The sequence below is a fragment of the Thamnophis sirtalis genome, unplaced genomic scaffold (genome assembly GCF_051295495.1).
Source record: "Thamnophis sirtalis isolate CommonGarterSnake01/CBP01778 unplaced genomic scaffold, rThaSir2_p1.2 scaffold_2, whole genome shotgun sequence".
NCBI classification, from domain to species: domain Eukaryota; kingdom Metazoa; phylum Chordata; class Lepidosauria; order Squamata; family Natricidae; genus Thamnophis; species Thamnophis sirtalis.
This window is the reverse complement of record NW_028261382.1, coordinates 147408332-147430955: the sequence shown is the minus strand read 5'-3', so window position 1 is coordinate 147430955 and position 22624 is coordinate 147408332. Positions and strand designations below refer to the sequence as shown.

General features: G+C 44.5%; 1 protein-coding gene across 2 annotated transcripts in view; it reads right to left on the bottom strand.

Moving 5' to 3' along the window:
• Positions 1 to 18270, bottom strand: part of CDH2 (cadherin 2) — a 167075-nt gene extending 148805 nt beyond the window's left edge. Inside the window, exon 1 of one of the 2 annotated variants that reach the window (XM_087707135.1) lies at positions 17584 to 18270. In XM_087707135.1, coding sequence (XP_087563261.1) covers positions 17584 to 17658 — 75 coding nt within the window. In that variant the 5' untranslated portion in view covers positions 17659 to 18270. The remainder of the gene's footprint in view (positions 1 to 17583) is intronic. The other variant, XM_087707134.1, reaches the window with a different exon arrangement.
• Positions 18271 to 22624: the final 4354 nt, after the last annotated feature.

Genomic DNA, 22624 nt, shown 5'->3' with positions numbered 1-22624 from the left:
GACGGAAAAGCATCAGTTCTTATGAATAATATAATGGAAAACATCTTAGTGTATCCAACACTCCACAGCTAAGTGGCAATAAAATATTATTTTAAAAAGTGACATTTGTTGAAGGAAGTCATAAAGGGCAAGTTGAAAGTTGAGTCAATGCAATGAAAGCTTTTATACATATGCCAATATGACACATGTATATAATGAAAAGGATCTGCAATTTCATTGTCACAATCTTGGTTCTTTTGATGTCTGTGGCTATAATATTGTTATATAAGGTATTATCATAAAACATGACAGTTTATTAAACCCAGAGAGCATTTATAGGAATCAGACTTTCCTTCACACAAATCCAAATTTGCTAGATCAACTGCTAACATTATTGTCATGTCTGATTACTATAAGCAAAAATGCTCTTGATAGATAGATCATGGCTGTCAGAACTATAAATAAATACAGTGATTTTTATTACAAATTGTCTGGATTTTTAACTGGCATTTCTCGGTAGTTCCGCATGAAGAATTTAAAAATCATTCTTACAAGAGATTGTTGAAAAACTAGTGTGAAATATCCATGAAAACCACTTAAAGATAAATTCGGCAAATATAAAGTATTATGTTTTGATCTATATAGTTCACAGACTTAAAACTATGGTTAATAGAAACTTCAAATTTGCTCTCATAAAGTTATAGATCCAAAATACCAATTCACTCAGCAAGTGTCTCTTTATTTTACTACTAAACCGAAATCATTTAGGCTGGAAATACGAATAAAAAACCTTGGCTTTTTTTCAAGATGCCTTTTCAAACTGCTTATTATCCCTTTTTCACATCATTCTCACAGAAAGCAAACTTTACATGAGTGCTGGAAACAGGAATAGCTATAATCCTAATCACATAAAGGCTATGCTGCCCGTGTATATGCTATTTGCTTATGTAAATTAATGTAACTGGGAAACTGCAATAGGCCTGAGAACCCGTGGTAGGGATTATCATGTGCACATTATTGAATTTTGTTATTTAATCTATACAAATTTTTGTGCACACAGAATTCCAATATGATCCTGGGAAAAGATACAGACAAATACTACATTTTTGGAAATAAATCCAAAGCATTCTACAACCTAATTTGCAGTTCTGTAACAACCACAGGTCCAATAAACACCTTTCTAATTCTCATCATATTAATAATGCCTGATTAATAACACAAAAGATACTTGTATAAAATTGTTGACATCATTAAAAGAAGCTGAATCTCCAATGTCATCTCAGGCTGATAATGTACCCTCAAATACAATCCTTGGGTGCTTATTTCCCTTCCTGTCTTACCTATTTTTAGAGACTTTTAATTAAAATAAAATGAACAGGAAGCTGGAATGCTACAAAGTACTCACTGCAAAAACATAGCCTCTTTTTCTAAAAATGTCTTTCAGTTCCTCATCAATCGGAGATTCTTCTATAGAAAATAAAATGATAGTGGGCTGCAATCCAGTACTTAATTTGCCTCCTAGTATATAGCTATTCTGGGACTGGCCATATACCATGGCAGATATTTCATGAAAGTACACATAGCAGTCTAAAAATTCTAAATAAGCACCTCATCAGCTCAGAAAGATTGGGAATGCTTAAAGTGTAAGGCTGTCGAAAATCCATTTAAATAATACATCCTTCCCAGCCCCACCCTCTTTTTCTTACATGAGTATACATTATTTTATGATTTACAGTTGATTTATGTTTAAAACATAATACCATACTACCTTTCAAACAATGATTGACAACTTCATAGAAAGCTTTTTCCAATGGGTAGAATATAAACTGTGTTGAACTGCAATATACATCCTTCTTTTTTGGTTGGTTGTTTGGCAGAGTAAAACTAATTTATCTGATGCCTTTTATTGTATCTCTTCTGTCAGAAAAATATATTGACTGGAAAACCCAACCCCACAAACTTTCTAACTTTATTGCTAAAGATACAGAAGGAAAAGGCCCATTGGACTTACCTCAAGGGTCGTTTTCAGGGAGCTGCAAAGGAGAGTTCAAGCAAGAGTTAAATACAGCCAAACTGCCCAGAACTGAACTGAAACTTTAAGCCATGCCTCTGGTGCTGAATATCTCCAGATTTTTTCAATGAAGATGTGGAACTGTTGCACGCTGAAAAGTGCAACATGGAATCAAACAATCATAACAGGAACAAGTCCAACTGGAACATCCAAGGAGAAAATGTGATAACAGCGGAGCCAGACCCCAGGGTGGGGTGGACTCTCCTTCGTAGCGCCCTGAAAACAACCCTTCAGGTAAGTCCAATGGTCCTTTTCCAGGGCGCTACTCAGGAGAGTCCAAGCAAGGGACATACCCAAGTTAAATGTCACTAGGGCGGGAAGCAGAAGCAGACAAGGTCTCTCCGCTGGAATGGATACCCTGTAGTACACGCCTCCCAAAAGCCCCTTCCGCTGAAGCAAACTTGTCCAACTTGTAATTCTGCACAAACAGAGATAAGGAAGTCCAGGTGGCCGCTCTGCAAATCTCCTCAATGGGAGCCCGAGTTGCCCAGGCTGCAGTGGTGGCAGCACTTCTGGTCGAATGCGCCGTGATGCGACTGGGTACCATCCGAGACTCCAGAACATAAGCGTGGGCGATGCAGGCCCTAAGCCACCCGCCAATCGTAGATGAGGAAACCTTCCTGCCCTGAGACTATGGCTGGAAGGATACAAATAGCGTCTCGGAACGTCGAAAACTGGCCGTACGTTTGATGTACCTGCGTACATCCAGCTTATGCCAGCACTCCTCGTGAGGATGCCTCGGATGTGGACAGAAGTCAGGGAGGATGACCTCCTGGGCTCGGTGGAACCAGGAATTAATTTTAGGTACGAAGGAAGGATCCAGTCTGAGGACCACTCTGTCCTGGTGAATCAAGCACAAGTCCTCACGAACAGACAAGGCAGCCAGCTCAGAGATACGTCTGGCTGAAGTGATGGCAATAAGAAAAACGGTCTTAAATGTCAGGTGTTTCAAACTGGCCGATCGGATAGGCTCGAACAGAGGCTCGACCAGAGCCCACAAAACCACATTAAGGTCCCAAGTCGGATATCTGTGAACCATCGGGGGACTCAGGTTAGTCACCCCCCCCCCTGAGAAAACTGTGAATGGTGGGATGACGACCGAGAGAATACTGACCTACAGGGGCCAGGATGGTGGAGGGTGCAGCCACCTGATGGCGAAGAGTGTTAGGCGCTAAACCCTTGTCAAGGCCGCCTTGCAGAAAGTCCAGAATGACAGGAACTGAAGCCGAAGAAGCCGAAACACCTCTGGAAGAACACCAGTCAACGAAAGCTCTCCAGGTAGCGTCGTAGATCTGGGTAGTGGAAGGGCGATGTGACGCTTGGATGGTGCGAATTACCTTGGTGGAAAGGTTGTCCTTGCTCAAGAGATCCCTCTCAAGTGCCAGACAGCTAGTTGTAGCCACTGGGGCTCTGGATGTTGAAGGGCCCCCTGGCAGAGAGAGAGCTCGTGTGGAGGAATCTGCCACGGGTCTTGGACAGAAAGATTCACCAGATCGGCAAACCAGGTCCTCCTGGGCCAAAAGGGAGCTACCAGAAAGACTTCCGCTGCCTCCGCCAGGATCTTTCTGATGACTCGGGGAAGCAGAGGGAATGGTGGAAAGGAGTAGAACAGCCCCTGCAGCCAAGGGCAATGCAGAGCGTTCAACCCTATGGCCCTTGGGTCTTGAAACCTGGTGAAAAACCTGGGAACATGAGAGTTGGCCGCCGTGGCGAACAGATCCACTTGGGGGCAACCGAACTTCTGAACTAGAAGTTCAGCTAGAACAGTAGGTGCAGGTGCCACTCTGAGTAGTCGACAGTCACCCTGCTCAACCAATCCGTCTGGGTGTTCACCGTGCCGGAGATGTGCTCCGCCTGTATGGACAACAGATGGATCTCAGCCCACCGACCTAGGTCGTCGGCTTCCGACATCAAGGACCTGGACCGCGTGCCCCCTGGCGGTTGATGTGCACCTTTGTCGTGACGTTGTCTGTCAGCACCCTCACGTGACGACCCTGAATGCCAGTCTGAAACCGAATCAGGGCCAACCGGACCGCCCTCAGCTCCAGCCAGTTGATGCTGTGCGATGCCTCGGCCGAGGACCACCTGCCCTGAGCTATCTGGTTGTGGAAGTGAGCCCCCCAACCATACAGGCTGGCATCTGTCATGATGGTGAGCCAGGTCGGTTCCCTGAATGGAGACCCGTTCTTCAGGGCTGGAGACAACCACCACCTGAGCGAGCGACGCACCATCATGGAGACCGGTATGAGCCTTGGCGAGCTGCTCTCGTTGGCCCTCTGGTAAGGAAGTAGGAGCCACTGGAGGGGACGAGAGTGAAGACGTGCCCACGAAACGATGGACAGGCACGAGATCATCTTGCCTAGGAGTTGCGATAGCTGAACGACCTTGGCTTGAGGAGATCGCTGTACCTGCATGACCTTTTCCCTGAGGCTTGCCACCCGCTCCGGTGAGAGGAAGACCTGGCAGGCGATGGTGTCGATGATGGCCCCTAGATGTTGAAGCCTGGTCATTGGGTGAAGGTGGCTCTTTTCCAAGTTGCTGGAAAACCCGTGTCTCTGAAGAACATGCATTGTGTAATGCAGGTCCCTGACCGCCTGCTGGGGGGATAAACGACTGGATGAGCACATCATCCAGGTAGCAGTGCAGCCGCACCAGTTGTGACCTGAGGAAAGCCACCACAGCTGCAAGGACCTTCGTAAATGTCCTGGGGGCCGATGAAACACCGAACGGCAGGGCCCGATACTGGCAGTGCTGACTGGCGTAAGTGAATCTCAGGTATCGACGGTGGGCTTTGCAGATTGGTAGGTGGAGGTAAGCCTCTTTTAGGTCTATGGAGGTCAAGATGTCTCCCGGCCTGATGCAGCCCAGGATAAATTGTAGGGACTGCATCTTGAACCTCCAATAGGTGATATGATAATTTAAACTTTTTAGATCTAGGATCCCCCTCCACCCTCCGGAGCTTTTGGGGACCAGAAACAGGATGGAGTAGAACCCTGTCCCTTCCTGACCAGCTGGAACCGGCTCTATGGCCCTTACTTCCTGTTCCATGAGAAACCTTTTGACTGGACACGAGGGAACGGGTCACCTGATGAAATGACGGGGAGGAAGAGAGAGGAACTCTAAGGTGAGACCCAGCCGGATCGTTTGTAAGACCCCCTGGTCCAACGTGACCTGCTCCCATTGGGCGTGGAACAACTGGAGCTGCCCTCCTATGGGAGCTGACTCTCGACAGTCACTTATGCCTTCTGAAAGGACGGGAACCAGATCCCCCCCGAAAGGGACGTCTGGAGTAGTACTGTTGGCGACTCCTGTCCCGAAAGGACTGATAGTCCTGGGACCTGTCAGCCTGCTGGTTGAAAGGCCAATGCGATGGAGCGGAACCGGAGGAAGGCTCCGTGTTCCGAAATGGCTGCCTCCTGTAGGAGTAGAAGCCCTTCTTGTCGTATTTCTTAGTAACCAACGGCATCACCTTCTTTTTCTCATTTTCAACTAGGACTGGATCCAGGACCTCCCCAAAAACCAACTTCCACTTGGAACGCATGTCCACGTTCCAGTGCCTCAGCCACAAGAGACGCCTGGTTGTTACGTTAGAAGCCAGAGCCCGAGAAGCGAACTTAGCCACACTGAGAGTGGCATCAGCTGAACACTCCATGGCCGCCATGATTTTGTTAATCTCTTGCCTCAACTTGGTATCCTTAACTAGAATCCTCGCCATTAACTGCCTCAACCAGAGGAGGGCGGCCCTGGAAGGAAAGGAAGCCAAGGCGGATGTCTTAATCGCCCATGCAGCCGCCTGGTGCGTCTTATGACAGGCATTTTCAGATTTCTTATCCTCAGCTTTAAGGCCCTCCAAGAGATCAGGTGGAAGCACTGATGTCGAGATAAAGGCCACTACCGGAGGATCGATAGGTGGCAACTTAAGCAAATCCTCCAGGCTGGCATCCACAGTGTACAGCCTCTTATCATTGCTACAGGGGGTAGCCATGGTAGCTGGGTGGGCCCATTGTTTCTGAACCAAATTAAGAAAAAGTTTGGCTAGCTGAATTGAAAAAAACTGGAGATATTCAGCACCAAAGGCGTGGCTTAAAGTTTCAATTCAGTTCTGGGCAGTTTGGCTGTATTTAACCCTTGCTTGGACTCTCCTGAGCAGCGCCCTGGAAAACCTACAGTACTCCTTAAAAACTATATAATATTTTCAAATTATATTACCAAAGCATCAGCCCGGCGAAATTCCTCTAGTTTATAACAGAAGGCAGAGAAAGAAAAGCTGAGGTGCACAAAACATAAAACAAGCAGAATGAAGCTCAAACAATGAGAAAGGAGATGGGACAATTCACTCCCTGAAATATAGTTTATAATACCAAGTTACTAAGGAACAATTCTGGTAATTGATCATGGCTCATATCTACCAGTGTAAAAACAGATCATGCTTCTGATGTTTCATTCTACATTAAGTACATTATAACTTCATTTATTTCACCAACACGAAGCAAAAATCTTCAGATCACAAAAATATTCTTCTATTTTAAAAATAGAAGAAACTGCAATGTTTAATTTTTTTAAAAAAAATTGAAATGTGGGAAATGTTTCTCTGCGTGAGGTTTTTTTTTTTTTAAACCAATCTTCTAATATAAAGTTTTGAAGTGTATTATATACACACTCTCATTAACCTTTTAAACTGCATAAAATCCTTAGAAAACTTTTGGTTTCTTTACCTTTCAAGAGCTGATCATGAGAACAGCTATTAAAGTTCTTATTAATCAAGAATTTTTTTTAAAAAAAACTGTAGAAGTAATTAGGGCAAAGCCCATTGAACAATGATTGGAACCAAACAATGAATTTAAAAATTCACAGAATATCCATTTTCAACACTGAAGATCTTGGGTGTTAGTTTTATCTTAGGCAGAAAGCCTGTAGACAGAATCTGTATTATTTTTAGTATCTGTACAGTATTTAGAAGACATTTCTAAAGAAAGAAATCCCAACAATAGCTCTTTAACAATTCTGCTATCTTATTCTGTTACCTTAACAAACAGATTTGGGATAGAGCTAACTAATTATCAATATCTCTCATGATCAAATTGTTTGTAAGCTGATATGGTAAAGTATAATCACTCAAGACTCTTTGCAATGGTCAAATTATTGGGTTTAGCCCAATTGCACAGATGTCAAACTCGCAGCGTCCCTTTACCGTCACATGACATTTCACGACACTTTTTCTCTTCGTGGAGCTACGGTGGGCGTGTCCTGCACATGATGCATCTGGCCTGTGGGCTTCAAGTTTGACACTGCTGGCCTATTCTAATCATATATCAGACTATTAGAGCAAATTAAAATTTTTACTTCAGAATTCACATAAGTAATATACTCTGGGGGAAAAAATTCCCTCACAAAGAAAACATACAAATTTGAGAAGACTTGAGAAGTTGTTAAAGAGAAAGGTTAACATTTTACTTTGCCACAGACAAGACTTAGATAATTAGATAATCATATTCAACATATGATTCTCCACTTATAATAATTTTATTAAATATTACAATATAAATAAATACAAACTAAAAAAATATGAAAGACAAAAATAAGGTCAAAAAAGAAAAAATAGAAAGAAAAAATAAGAACATAGTGAAGAAAAAAATATATAAGGGAGTAATTTCCTCCTTCTTCACAACAAATATAAACAATTTTATGGATATCTCCTCTTAAAGTGCAACAAATGATCTTGTTGCCCCATATCCCATTTCTTATCTATAAACAAATGCATAAAATCTCATCATTTCAGTCCAGAACTCAGCAACAGCAATAAAAAGAATATACAGACTTGTCTCGAGTCTTTTGCTGCTCAGTCTGCTTTACAATAACTAATTGAATCTATCTTTATCTTTTTTGAATAGATGGGTATGCTTCCAAACTAAGCAACAGACTAAAGGCATCCCTAGTATGTCTATGGAGCCTATGTAAATAAGCTGTAAATAAATATGAAATAGAAACTGGTATTAATCTTATGATTAACATTATTATTAGTCCTATATCTTATTTTCATATTAGCTTATTTTTGGTTTGTCTAATTATATGTTATAAAATAGGAAAATATTTTTTCTGATGCTTTTCATTTTCTCATATTTTTTCCTAACCAATTTTTAAACTATTATAAATAGTATCACTTGAACTTCAAATATAGAACTGATCCTTATAATAAATGAGTCACTAAGCAAAATGGCAATTTCCTCTAAAATTAAGAACAAACATCTCAGCTGAACTGAAGGTCTTCAAGTCATGTTGTGGCAGGCAGGCAGGCAGGCAGACAGATAGATATAGATAGATAGATCTCCTAATCTGAAGCTATTATCCTGGTTGAATCTCATTAAATATACTATTGCAATTTTAAATAATGAACTTTTTCAATTAAATAAATACTTCTCTCAATTCTCTTAGTGCAGTGATGGCTAACCTTTTTGTCCTGCCAAAAGCGTGCATGCAAATGCAATGCATGCACGACCCCGCCCTGCACCCCCCGTGACATACCCTGCGCTTCCCCTTCCCCCATGAGCACATGACCCCACACCTCCCACCCTGCTAATGCGCACGACTCCCCACGCCCCATTTTGGGCCTAGTAGGCGCTCCCTCCACCCTCTAAAAAATCAGCTGGCCAGCGGGAGATGCATGCATATGCACGGTGGAGGTGAGCTGGGGTGACAGCTCATGTGCCAACAGAAAGGGCTCTGTGTGCCACCTGTGGCACATGGGCCATAGGTTCATCATCACAGTCCTAATGTCTCAAAACTATTTAAGTCTTCAAAGTAATCTTCAGTAAAAAAAAAAAAAGTACAATCGACCACTGTTCCCTCTAAGGTGCGCGCCTGCGCGGCCGCGCACCTCGCAAGAAAAGCCCGCGCAGCAGATTCTATCTGCCGCGCAGAGTTTTCTGTAAAGCAAACGTGGGGAAGTTCTTTGCAGGCGCCTAGAACTGGCTGCCTGCAAAGGACCTCCCCAGACTTGTTTTGATGAGCCGCCAGTCCTCTTGCTTCTTCTCCTTCACCGGCAAAGCTCCCGCAGTGGTGCCTCTCCCTCCACGCGGAGCACCTGAGCTGGCCCCCGCGTTATCCCTCCCCCTTCCTCCTCTGCTGTGCTTTTGAGGCCGCGGGAGCTAGTAGGAAAGCGGCGGAGGTGGAGGCGGCGGCAGGGATAACCCAGAGCCCAGCTGACTCCGCTCGGAGCACCTCAGCTCAGCTGGGCTCTGGGTTATCCCTGCCGCCGCCTCCACCTCCGCCGCTTTCCTACTAGCTCCCGCGGCCTCAAAAGCACAACAGAGGAGGAAGGGGGAGGGATAACGCGGGGGCCAGCTCAGGGGCTCCGCGTGGAGGGAGAGGCACCACTGCGGGAGCTTTGCTGGTGAAGGAGAAGAAGCAAGAGGACTGGTGGCTTTGAAATTCAACCCCCTGGTCCCGCCAGCCGCGGATTTGATTCGGCGTAAGTGGGGGCCGAACACATGCTGAGCCGACTTTGCGCAGTGAGGCGGAGTAATTCAAACCCCCCCAAAGAACGTGTGTGTGTGTGTGTGTGTGTGTGTGTGTGTGTGTGAGAGAGAGAGAGAGAGAGAGAGAGAGGGAGGGAGGGAGGGAGGGAGGGAGGGAGGGAGAGAGGGAGAGAGAGAGAGAGAGAGAGAGAGAGAGAGAGAGAGAGAGAGGGAGAGAGAGAGAGAGAATTGGATCAAAATTGGTGGCCAAAGGAGTGGAGGGAGGGAGGGAAGGGAGGAAGGAAGCCCTGCCCCCTGTGAAAAAAACTGAAGATGGAGCAGTGAATGAATAAACCATAAAAGCAACAAACAGTTAATGCGTAAGTAAGCTGAGGAGCAAGTTCTCAACTAAGGAAGCAATATAAGAAAGAAATATAAAAAGCTCAATATGCCAAAACACTTATTTTAGTCTTCATTTAATTACTTGTATTGTAGTCTGATGTAACATCTTTTTAAAGTTAATGTTAGTTAGAAAAGATAGGGTACAAAACTTAAATAATAAAAAAATTGTACATTCATTTTGAAAAATAAATGCAAGACTTGATTAATTTCATATCTTTAAAATAGTTTTGACATGGCATATGATTTTATTGACTCAGTTGGAAATGATGTGGATGTTGTATCTGATTCTGAGGTATATATATTCTTAAGTAACATAACATATAGCATATTGTCCAAACTTGCTAGACTATTTAATTGATCTTACTACTTTAAAGGGGGAGAGTTTTTTATGTTGCATTTATATATTATATTTATTACATTTATATTCCACATTATATATTTGTATTGTTATTTTAGTGTATATTGTCAATTTCGATAGATATTATATTGATATATCAATACTGATTTTAATCATACTAAATAACAATTACTGCTATTATTTATCAACATTACATATTTACAGTTTTTAATATTGAGTTAGTCATATTTTAGAATAATAGCGTTATCTTTTAATAGGATAATTGGCAAAATCTAATTCACATGTGATGGGTTGCATTCCAAAGGAATGTGAGAGGACAGGTTGCCTGCAAAATGCCAGGACCCAGGACCCTGTTGGTGCCATGTCTCTCTCTAGCCAGTCTAACAATCTAAAAGCTGAGCAGAGAGCCTTTTTTTTTCAGGGTGAGGGGAAAAGTATAGTGTTTGAGTGGCACTTTTCATGTCTGGCATTCATCGGGCTGAAACCTCGCTCGCAATTGGCGCTTGACGCTTGGAAGGTTGCGCAAATGTCCAGCAGACGCGACAGCAGTTCAAACTGTGGCTCTCTTAGGTGCTCAGGCATGAAACTGTGCAGCTCACACACTATACTTTTCCGCTCACACTGAAAAAAAATTAGAGGGAACATTGCAATCGACATGTAGCTATATTTAAATACTATAAGCCTTTCTTTTAATTTTCTGTAATTTTAAGATTTATGTTCTGACAAAATAAAGTTACAGAGAAATTCAAACCAAATAAAAGAAAGGCTTGCAGTTCAACTGGGGAAGAACTATGTGTGATATACTCAGTTTACTTATTTAGATAAAAACAAATTCAAGCCTAGATTTCAAATTCACAGAACTCTGATTTTAGAAAGTCCTCAGAATAGAAAGTTTGTTTATTTTAGAATTCCTGAGATAAAAACACTATAAGCTACAAATTAGTTGCTGGAAGGGCTATAAAAATAAAGGTGGTTGGGAGATTCTCCAGTGGGCTAAATTGCCAATTGTTCCTGTCAACAATAAAAGTCAAAATAAATTTGGTTCACCAGAACTAAAATGCTTCCGTTTTCCACTCATGGGCCTTAAGAATAAGCCAGCCAAGAGATGTATGGACTTTTTTTCTTCCATCATAATCAATGCAAGCAAAGATAGCAAAAAAACAAACAACAACCCACCCTTATCTTACTATATTAAAAGAAGAGACAGAAATACAACTTATTTATTTCTGCTGTATTTGGAATGACTTAGCAGGCTTCTGTTGAAAACACCAATTTATTGCTTTGTTTTCAACACTTTGCCCACATTAAACTGTACTATTAAATCTTAAAATCCTTCCACAGTTGACTTCTTATAAAAAAAATGGGATCATGTTGTACAATGTCCAAAGCATCCACTACTTTAATCAAAATGGCAAGTGCCATCTCTCTTGTAACATACATGCAACCTAACTACATACTCTCTCTCTCCCTACCTACCGTATTTCTCTCTCTCTCTCCATTTCTCTCTCACTATCCCTCTACCTACCAACCTACCTACTCTCTCTCTCCCCCTACCTACCTACCAACCTACCTATGGCTAGCCATAGACTTTTTGAATAAACGGTCAAAAATTATTGAAACCTTGCAAACCTGTTGGATGTATCATGCAAAAGCAGCAACAATGGCTACAGAAAATTAGGCCTATTCTAATTACAACAACAAAATCCTAGGATTTTGAAGATCCTGATAGTTTGATGGAAGTGATTCAAATGTAGGAGAGGGACTAGAGGGACTTCTTCCAGGCCGTTGTTACAATTGATTTGGAAGATTCCATAACCCTCAAATGCAGTTTTTTTTTATGTTTCACAGGACAGTGGAGCAGAAAATGGACAAAACCTGTTCCTTGTTGGCAGTAAAATTCTGTTGAAGGTAGAGTGCTAATCCAGTTGTAAACCCATCACAAAATAGAACAGACTCATGGATGACAGAGCCAAGGAATAATTCTCTCATAGAAAACTTAAGCCAAGAAAGTAAAAAATATTCCAAAATTCTTCAAATTATTGCTGAACCTCTAAGGCAGAGCTGTCAAACTCCTGGCCCGGATGCATCACATGCTGGCCATGTCCATGCCCAGTTTAGTGAAAAGGGAAAAAGTCCCGTTACGTCACGTGAGGCTGTCATGACAACTTGAGTTTGACACCCCTGCTCTAAGGCTAATATTTTTAGATAATAATTTTTTTTTCAAATGTAAATATACTTTAAATATTTATTTGTAATATTGTTATATACTATATTATAATAATTGTAAAACATTTATTTATGTAATGTTTAGATATTCACTAATGTGAATTTCATCAAATAATTCCATTATTCCCAGTGTTAGTTTCTTATTTAATGCTATATTACATATTTGAAATTTGCCTGTTTAATAAGGAAACAAAGCATTTCTTTAAAAAAAATGATTTCTTTTGAGCATCCACAGAAAATGAAGGACATCAAACAAACTCAATATTAGTTTTTTTATTTTAACATTCAGATATCACTAATACTAGTACCAAAACAAAGAAGCAATAAAATATCAAATCCTGGATATTTCCCAATATGCATAACATTTCTTACACTTAAATTTATTCAGAACAGAAATAAATACTTTTTATCCAGAATTTTTTTGGTAGGAGGAGGAGTAACATTACACAGCTTTTTAAAAAAAATATCTGTTTTTGAAAAGTAAGAGAGAATAACTATGAAAAATATTCCTACATAAAGGAAATATAACGGTATAAAAGGGTCCCATTTATTAATCTACCACAGAATATTAAGGTTAATTTGAAACATAAAGAAACATAAGCTTCTTTACTGATTAATATGAACTATATGTAATGGATGTCATCATCATATTATGCACCTAACAACTTGTTCTTAACCACTGATTGAGGTAGACATGGATTTGCACTACAGACAAAGATACCACAAAATTTATAGATTATGTTATAAGAAAAACAAATAGTGGCAACAATTCCATATCGTGTAAAGTTTAATTTGGCAGTTTGCACCAATCTCTTGTCTTAGCTAGCCATTAGAAATATATCATACAAATTCAGGCAATGGGTTGATAAAGATCAAGAAAGGTGTTGCCAGCACAGAAATGAACAGGCAACAAATGGTTCCCAGTCATCTCTCACTAGATCCAGTTACATATTTGATAAACAAGTGTATCTGTTCTACTTTGATAGTATTCTTTTTAAATCGAAGGTCCATTCTTTTCATAATAATCTACTCCCTTTGCAGTATTAGCATACATTTCTATTCTATAATGTTGTAAGAAATTTGACTAACATAAACAATTATATTTATTGCTAAAGACTGGAAATGTAGATATTTACCCTATCAATGCCTAACACAATGTTATCTTTAATCAAAAGTTTCCCCTTTCTCCATTTAAAAAAAATATATTTTCTGCAATTTTCCTGATATTATAATCATTTTTCTTGTAACATTTTATCTAAGTTCCAGATTCTATACAATATATTGAAAATGTCTAAGAGTATTCTATCCAATCTTTCATCTTCAATGTCCATGGAGTATCAATTCCAGTTAAGTTCCTAAATAATAAATTTTGCGGAATACATGCTATGAACATTCCAAACTCATGGAAATATTTGGCAAATAAAGAAAAAAGCAATCACGTTAAAGAATCCTCACACATTTTGAAACAATGCCTCAAACTTTCTATTGCATACATAAAACAAAGGTTTAAAGCTATTTCTAACTTGTAACAATCCTGATTACATAACAAAGCTAGAAATTCAGACCAACTGTTAAAATAAAACTATTTTCCAAGCCTAGGTTTATGAAACTGAATTCATTCCTAAATTCTAGTATTGTTACACAGTGTTTGAAAAGTCTTAACCAGATTTAATGGATATCCAAACAAGGAGGAAATTGGATTCTCCAACCATGACATGTCACTGACATTAAGTTATACATAAAAGCAATATAACTTTCTTTGTCCATGTTCAGTTTTAATTTAAAAACAGTCTTGGGAAAAAACATACAGAGAATGGAGTAACATTATGGTTCAGACTTCAACGTCTCTTTATCAAACCAAAAACTGGAGTACTAACACATTTAAAATATCAGGGATAACAAGAAAAAAGTATTCTAGGCAGATTGGCAAAAATATGAATTTATCTTTAAAGCAAAGATCAACAGTTCAAATCCTAACAATTTTTAAGTCTAGGAATATGACAGTCCTTCAAAGGCAGAGGATGGGGAATTTAAATGAGAGACTGAAGAGATATGAATTGAAAGGAAAAATCACCAAATGCTTAATATTAAATGTTTTAAACACCTTAAATGCATGAGGAAACCATCAAAACTACCAAAAATTAACAAAATAAAACGATAAATATTATAGTAGCAAGAGAAAGTGCTCCCCACATTTGAGGCATTGAATGGTATATCCAGTTCATATTTGAATAGTATTTTGCTCCATAGCCATGATTAAGACTCAATTGTATCTAATCACCTAGCCACACAATATTTAAAGCAGACACTATCCAGTGCCAAAAGATAGCCCTGTCAGTAACACATATACAACCAGAAACACTCTTTTCTTGAGAGCACTGCAAAGAGAAAATGCCTTTACCTTTTCTAAAAAATATGTTCCAACCAGAAATGCCCTTAAGAGCCAGGGATATGTACCATCTGTCTCTGAAATGCATTTCTTTCGTCTTTTGCACTAAGATGAAAATTTTACACTGACCAAAGAACTAGTGTCAATCCTGCATGTGTCACCCTGGCACCAATTCAAGGAAACCCTAGGAAACCAATCTTTCCTGCAAGCACATACATAACTCAAATGCACATGTCTTGCTATCAAATAAATAAAGATTATTTAATCTAAACCCGCCTCAAACAACCACATTCCCTCTCGACAGATACATTGGATAAGCACTAAAATGCAGAAATCTTCAACTAAGACAGATGCCTACAGCTTCTATTAACTAATATCTGCTTCACAAGATACAATCCTGCAAAAAGACCCTTTTATTATCTAGACAGCTCTGGCAGCCCAGGACAATTCCATGCACATCACACATTCATTTAATGAGCCATGACAACTCTATTATCAGTTTCCAAAATCTGCACCACCCATGCATTTTCTGTCTGGGATAACTAAACTCTTATTCCAGAAAGCTCAGACCTCCTGTAATTTTCCTACTTTCACCCTCAGCCTAATCCCCAACCCTATTGGAAGATGCACCTAATTTCCTTTTTGCTCACATAATGGTGCAAAGCTTTATCTCCAGCTGCTCATAAATTCAACAAAGGGAAGTTGAGACCACCACATTTTACCATCAATGCAAACTTTTATGTACTGTATAGGAATCCATCAACATTCACTGTGGCTTTCAAACCTTCAGTCTCAGCAAATGTAAAAACCCTGTTTGGAGACAACCCCAACTTTGAGAATACTAAACTCTCAATAAGGACAGATTTGCACTTCTTCTTGCAAATTTGCAAATAGAAATACAGTGGCAGGTCAAATAGCGGATTCATGCCTGCACTCCTGCATCTAAGAGACCGAAGTTCAGCCGAAACTACAGCTAGAGAAGCCTTGGGTCTACTTGCCAGCCCAGCCTCTGTTGGCTGAGGGAGGTGATAAGCTTTAACCCAAAGTAACCCAGGTTACTCCGATGGAAATTCTTGCTAGTTGCTGCAGTAGCAGCAGAAAACAGCAGGAGTCAAGCTGGGGAGGAGGGGAGCGGAGGCGGAGGCTGATTAAATTCTTCCCGGGAAGAGATTAGTGGATAGAGCTGAGGGGCGAGGTAACAGCTTAGCGCTCTTCTCTTCAAAGGACCTGAGTCCACAGAAGGGGGCGTTATAAACACGTTTGACCCACTGCAACTTTGGGGGCTGTAAATTACTTTTGTAACAGTCATTCAGGGCTCATTTCCTGACCACTCCGGGTGGACGCTGCACGGCTATTTGGCACACTGCCACCCGATCCTTGCCCGATGCTTCCAGGCCGCTAATACAACTTTGAATCCCTCCTTATTCGAAGGTAGACTTGGGAAAGGAATTCAAATTCAAATTTTTCTCCTTCTGTTGACTGGACCGAGAAAGACAGCAAAGGAGTTGGAAATAGTAAACGGGACAGCCTGTGCCACGTTACACCGGGTTCGACCTTCCAAGGTTGCACGGCTGGGAACAACGCGGAGCATCTGCCGTAGTGAACTCCAGGCAAGAGCGCGTGTGAGCGCTGAGCGGACAGTCAGAAAAGCAAAGCCACGGATGGCCTCTGCCACGCCTATTGGTGAATAGAATCCGCACCCTATTCTCAAACTCGAGGGGGGGGGAACCAGAAAATAAGCCCAACTTTCTTTGTCACGTAACTTCCACCATCCTATCTAGACTTCAAAATCACCAAGTCTGCGCGTTTCGTTTCCTGCCCGCCCGCAGGAAAGGCGCACTATTTCCATAATCCCCAGAAGATGTGGGTAGTAGCGGCGATTCCTTTCCCACGCTCCTCTCCTAGGAAGAGATGGTGCCAAGACCGTCCCGTTTCTAGTCTTCTTCAAGTAAAAAAAGATCCTTATTCGCAATCTCCATTCCATTCACCTGCTTACTTGGCCTTTCCTTATAATAATTGCCCGGATAGTCCCTTTCTTTACAACCGGCGCCCTCCCGCAAGCCACCTTTGGGGTTTTTTTTACCCTCTGTGCCACGCGTGGAAGGCCCACTGCAATACCCCACAACAGCGGGTTAGAGAATAACTTGGTTCTTAACTTATCACCCCCTTTACTCCCCCCAACCTCTTCTCTGGGTTCGACCTATCCCCCAAGTATGACTTGACGCCGAAGCAGCCACCTGCTCTGCTCTGCTCAGCCCTAGAAAAGAAGAACGTGTCTCTAACACCCCGTGCAAGAAGCCAAGAAAGCAGGAGCTTCCGCCGCTGCCAACCTAAAGCCGGCTCGGCAATGTGAAATCCTCTATTCCCATTCGATGCACCCCGACTCCTCTTCTTCTTCCTGATTGCCGGGGGGGGGGGGGCGCTTCTATTCAAGCCTCTTTCTCCAAGGCTGCTTCTGTTCAAACTGCAGTTGCAGAGCCCGGTTCTCTCCCCTTCTCCAGAACCCACACCAGAGCCCTCCTGAACCGCAGGCCCACCAAGCCTACAAGGCGTTCGAGAGAGCAGTCTCCCTTTCCCAGTTCCAGTTTGTCCGTCCGATCGCCGGCGTCCCTCAACCCCCGCCACCGCCCATCGCCGAGATCGTCAGGAACAAAGAGCCCCCGAGCCCAGCTCCTCTTTCCCCCTCCTCGCCCTTCTTTTTTACCTGCTGCAGGGCCGCCAGTACGAGCCAGAGCAGCGACGGCCAGATCCGAGGCGGCGTTCCAGCTTTCCGGCACATGGAGGCGAAGGCAGGGGAGAGAGGAGAGATGCACAAAACGGGAGAGAGCTTCAGCGGGGCGAAAAGTCCGCGGGTCGGGGAGGGAGGCTCGGCCGCCTTGGGCCAAGGTGAGAAGAGAGAAAGGCAGGAGGGGCTGGCGGAGGATCGGCAGGGCTGGTCTCGAGGGAAAAGGGCGACTGGGCTGTAGGTCAGCGGCAGCTCGGCTCCTTATCCCTCTCCCCTCGCGTCCTGGGTACCGGCGACGGTCCCCGCACACAAAAGGCAGCGGGGATACTCAATCTAAAATCCGGGGCGGGTGGGGGGTAGCGGCTCCTTCTTGGAATAAAGCCCCGCTTCCTGTTTCTCAGGCTGTCTTCGCCGGCGACTTGAAGCAGTCGGTCCCCTTCTTAGTACGTCCCCAACTGTGCCTTGGCACCGCCGCTCGGATGCCGGCTAAGCTGCTTCTGCATGCTCCGTCCCGACTCCCTTATTTTATTTTATTTTTTGCCTCCTTCACTTTTCTAAGTCTCCCCCGAGCAGCGGTAACAGCCGCCGCCGCCTCCGCTCGCTCCCAAGGATAACAATACCGGAGCAGCTTTTTGCCTAGCTCGCGCTGCGTGCTTCTGGCTGCATGTGTGCGCGCCCGTGTGTGTGCGTGCGTGCGCGCTTTTCCTTGTGCGAGGCTGCCGCTGGCGGCTTCGTCTCCTCTCTTCTCCACCCCCCTCCCCTCTTCCACCCCCCTCCTCCTCCCCGGCTCTCCCTGCCGGCCTCACGGCCAATGGGAAACCACCGGTTTCAGCTCGGCCCTCGCTTCGGCCGGCAGCCGCCCACAGCTTGCTCTACCCCACAGCCAAAGGCTGAGCTTCCGTGCTGCAGTTGCAGCCAGAGATGAGCCGAAGAAGCCTTGGAAATGATTGCCGGGCCTTGGAGGGTGGGGGGGGGCAGGGTGTGACGGGCATGGTACGAGCAACACGCGCGCGGATGCGATTTTAGGTGGACCGGGAAAGGGGAGTGGGGGGGGAGAGAGTTGAAGTGATGTTTAATGAATCGGCGTGAGAAAACTCCTCGGCGGTGTTCTTATTTGTGAACTGAAGGGGAAGACATGCTAAATGCCCAAAAAGAAGCAAAGAGCTCGACGACGCCAGGGAACGCTGCTCGGGCTCCCATTGTCTGAAGGCGCTTCGCATTGAAGCCACCTGCTGGGGGAGGGAGAGAGAAAAAAGCCGTTATTTAAGGTGGCGGCATTTGCTTTTGTTTTTATTCCTCTCCCACCAGTGCTTGAAGAGCCTGGAATTTGACTAGCTGGCCAATTAGAAAAGTTCCCGGCCTGCAGTTTATTGGTTTAGAGAGCCTTTGTCTCCGCCCGAGGCCTCTTTTTCCCCCCATCTCGCTTCCCCCGCCTTCCTACGATCGTTTACCTGCTTCAGTGCTCAAGAAATGTGGTTGGTTTGGGTTGGGTTTTTTTTGGGGGGGGGGTTCTTCGTGTTTTTTGAAAAGGTGAGAAAAAAAACCCGCTTTGGTTGGCTCCGGGCTGAGCTCCAATCCGTAGGTCCAAAAAATATCAGGCTGCATAACGGAAATTAGGAAGGTTGCTGAGTGCACCGTTAACTGCCAGTATCAGTGCTGGGTCATTTGCAGAGCCGGCAAGGATTTTCCGTCACCCTGCAGGTCACTGAGCAAACTTGTTTTGCGTCCATGCTTCAAAGCCTCCAGCCTTAGAAAAGAAAAAAACCAAAAGGGGGAGGGGAAAGATGGGTGCTAGACGGGAGGCTTCTCTGCTCCCAGTGGCTGCCTTGAGTTTTAAACGGTTATTCAAAACGGAATTTGCCTGGAAAGGTGGAAAATAATGCATTTATAATATTCTGCTGAAAACCCAAGGGTTTTCCAGGGCGCTGCTCTGGAGAGTCCAAACAAGGGTTAAATGCAGACAATCTGCCCAAAACTGAATTGAAACTTTAAGCCACGCCTCTGGTGTTATTTCCAGTTTTTTTTCAATTCAGCTAGCCCAGTGGACAGCTTTTGAGTTTCTCCCCAATTCTACAGATTGCTTGGACTCTCCTAGAGTTAAAAGTAGGGAAAAAATTCTTAAAATGTTCATTAAGAGCAGGCTAGGTGAGGAAAAATTCCTTTCCTTTCAGTTTGGCTATTTGCTCACCTTTTGGTCCTCCTAGTGTCCTGGGTTTGCTCAGGCACCGTAAAGCCACAGGCAGCTGTCGTGGGAGGCGCGTGGGTCGGAGTGCCAACGCCAGCGCTGTCGCAGGGGCCCCCGCTGAAGGCTCCGTTGCCACCGTCTGCGTTTTGCAGAAGCTGGCGTTTGGCTATCTAGTGCAGTGGCCATTTTGGGAAACAGGAAGTTCCTTCCGCCATTTTGTTTTCACCATTTTCGCTTCTGAGCACATTGCCGCAGCTGCCTGGTTGCCTGACTCATTGCAGGTAGCCGCGTGGAGGCTCATTGCCCGGTTTGACCGGCGATTTGGTTCCTAATCTAGTGAAACTATCAAATTGTTGCGGCAAAGGATCGTGGCTTATTTAGGTCGCCTCCTTATCTGACCTGCAAGGTTCTGGGAGCTGCTAACGCTTGCACCGCTTTCCTGCTTGGCTGGATCTGATCTCAGTGACCTTCTGTGTCTCTCTTCTGAGCGCTTGGGTCCGCGGTCTGCAACTGCGAAGGTGATGAGTGGAGGTAGCCCTGCCTGTTTAGTTTCAGCCATGGCAGATCAGATCCCTGAGAATTCAGAGCAGTTTGGGCCCTCTTCCAGAGCTTTCTCCAGGCAAGCCAGCAGGGCTACACAGGAAGCCATCAGGGGCAGCAAACCATATTCTAGGCCTGGACCCAAACATGGATCAGGCCTGGATAAGGATGCCATCGGTCACCAGGAGGCCTTAGAGAAGCACTTTTCCAAAGCTCAGCAGCAGGCCCAAACCAGTGGAGCCCTCTATGGGGGTTCAATCAGATCAGAGGCAGCCCATCTCCGATAGTGATGTGGAGGGCCAGGAGTTTTCTCCCACTGCTTCCCTTGCCATGGCAGCTTCTCCAGCTCCATCAATGGTTTACCAGGCCGATCTCTTCACCTGTCCTGGAGGAAGGGCCTGTTCCCGTGGGCCCCTTGGTGCCCCAGCAGCCGGCCCTCCGACCCATTACAGGGGTTCAACCCATTGAGGATCAGGAGGTTATTAACAGGGCTATATCCCAGGCCATGCTGCAACGAGGCAAGCACCTGCACAAGACACGACATCTTCAGCCCCGAGATGCTCCTAGAGAAGCGTCCTTCACCCAGCCTTCTCAGTCTCCACATTCCTCTCTGGCCAGCGATGATTCACACTGGGAGGAAAAGGACAGCCTACCTAGGCAGGAACCTGAGTTTTCTGGGGCCGAAGGGGTTGCATCCGAAATGCCTGTCTTTTGGGGTTTATTTAAGCTTGCCAACTTCAAAACCATCTTGAATAAGGCAAAGGTCTCAATTTGGAGAAAAGTCATCAACTAACAACCAGGTTGCAACATCTGGGTGCCATCATTGACACCGTCACCTGCCAGGTCTTCCTGTCCCCGTAGCGGGTAGCGAGCCTCAAATAAAGGATCTTACAGGTGCAGCAGTCCCCTCACGCCAAGGTCGTGCAGTTGTCGCAACTCCTAGGAAGATGATATCATGCCTGTCCATTGTCCCATGGGCAAGACTCCATTCTCGTCCCTTGCAGTGGCTCCTGCTGCCCTACAAGAGGGCCAACGAAAGCAGCTCAACAAGGTTGGTACCGGTCTCCCTGAAGGTACGTCACTTCCTCAGGTGGTGGCTGTCTCCAGCCCTGGTGAGGGGCATTCCATTCAGGGAATCAGCACATCTCAGCATCACGACGGACGCCAGCCTTTATGGCTGGGGAGCTCCTCTCCACAATCAACTTGCGCAGGGCAGGTTGTCTTCGGCCTCTCACAGCATCAATTGGCTGGAGCTGAGAGCAGTCAGATTGGCCCTCCTCCATTTTCACCTCAACATACAGGGACATCACATGAGAGTGCTAATGGACAATGTAGCGACAGGTTCACATCAACCACCAGGGGGGCACTCGCTCCAGATCCCTAATGGCAGAAGCTGATGCCCTAGGTCGGTAGGCCGAGAAACATCTGTCAATACAGGCAGAGCACATTTCCGGAGCAAGCAACATCCGGGCAGACTGGCTGAACAGGGCCACGGTCGTCCACTCAGAGTGGTGACTACATCTGCTTCTATTCCAATGCCTGTCCCAGAGGTTCGGCTGTCTGCTGGTCAATCTGTTCGCCACCCTCGACCAAGGTTATCTACACCGTCCAGGTGTCCCTCCACGACCCGCATCTCCGACAGCACCTGGAGGTCGTTGCTTCTCTCACGAGGTATCTGCGACTTCGGCCACAATTCCCGTCATCCTGGACTTCTTGCAAGATAGACTTGACAAGGGACTAGTGCCCAACACTGCAATGTCAGGTGGCTGCGATTTCCACGATACTTGCACCTGACGAATACTCCTCCCTTTGGCATCATCCTACTATCTGTAGCTTTCTGAGGGGTGCAACCAATCTAAGGCCCCCAGCTGTCCACAGATATCCCTCATGGGACCTCAACGTTGTTCTCCGCGCTCTGATCGGTCCTCCATTTGAACCACTTTGGTCACCCAGCATTAAGCATTTGACCTTTAAGACCTGCTTTTTAATCACTATCACTTCTGTGAGGTATATCTCAGAGCTGGCAGCCCTATCGGTTTGGGAGGACTTGTGTTTGATACATCAGGACAGGGTGGTCCTTCGGCTAGACCCAACGTTCATCCCCAAGATCAACTCCTGGTTTCACCGGGTACAGGAGGTTATTCTCCTGGATTTTTGTCTGCATTCCAGGCACCTGAGGGAGAAGCAGTGGTACATGCTTGATGTCTGCAGGACGCTCCGCAGATACGTCAAGCGCAAAGCTGTGTTTCGGCGTTCTGAATCGCTCTTCATTTCTTTCCAACCGGCCTCCCAGGG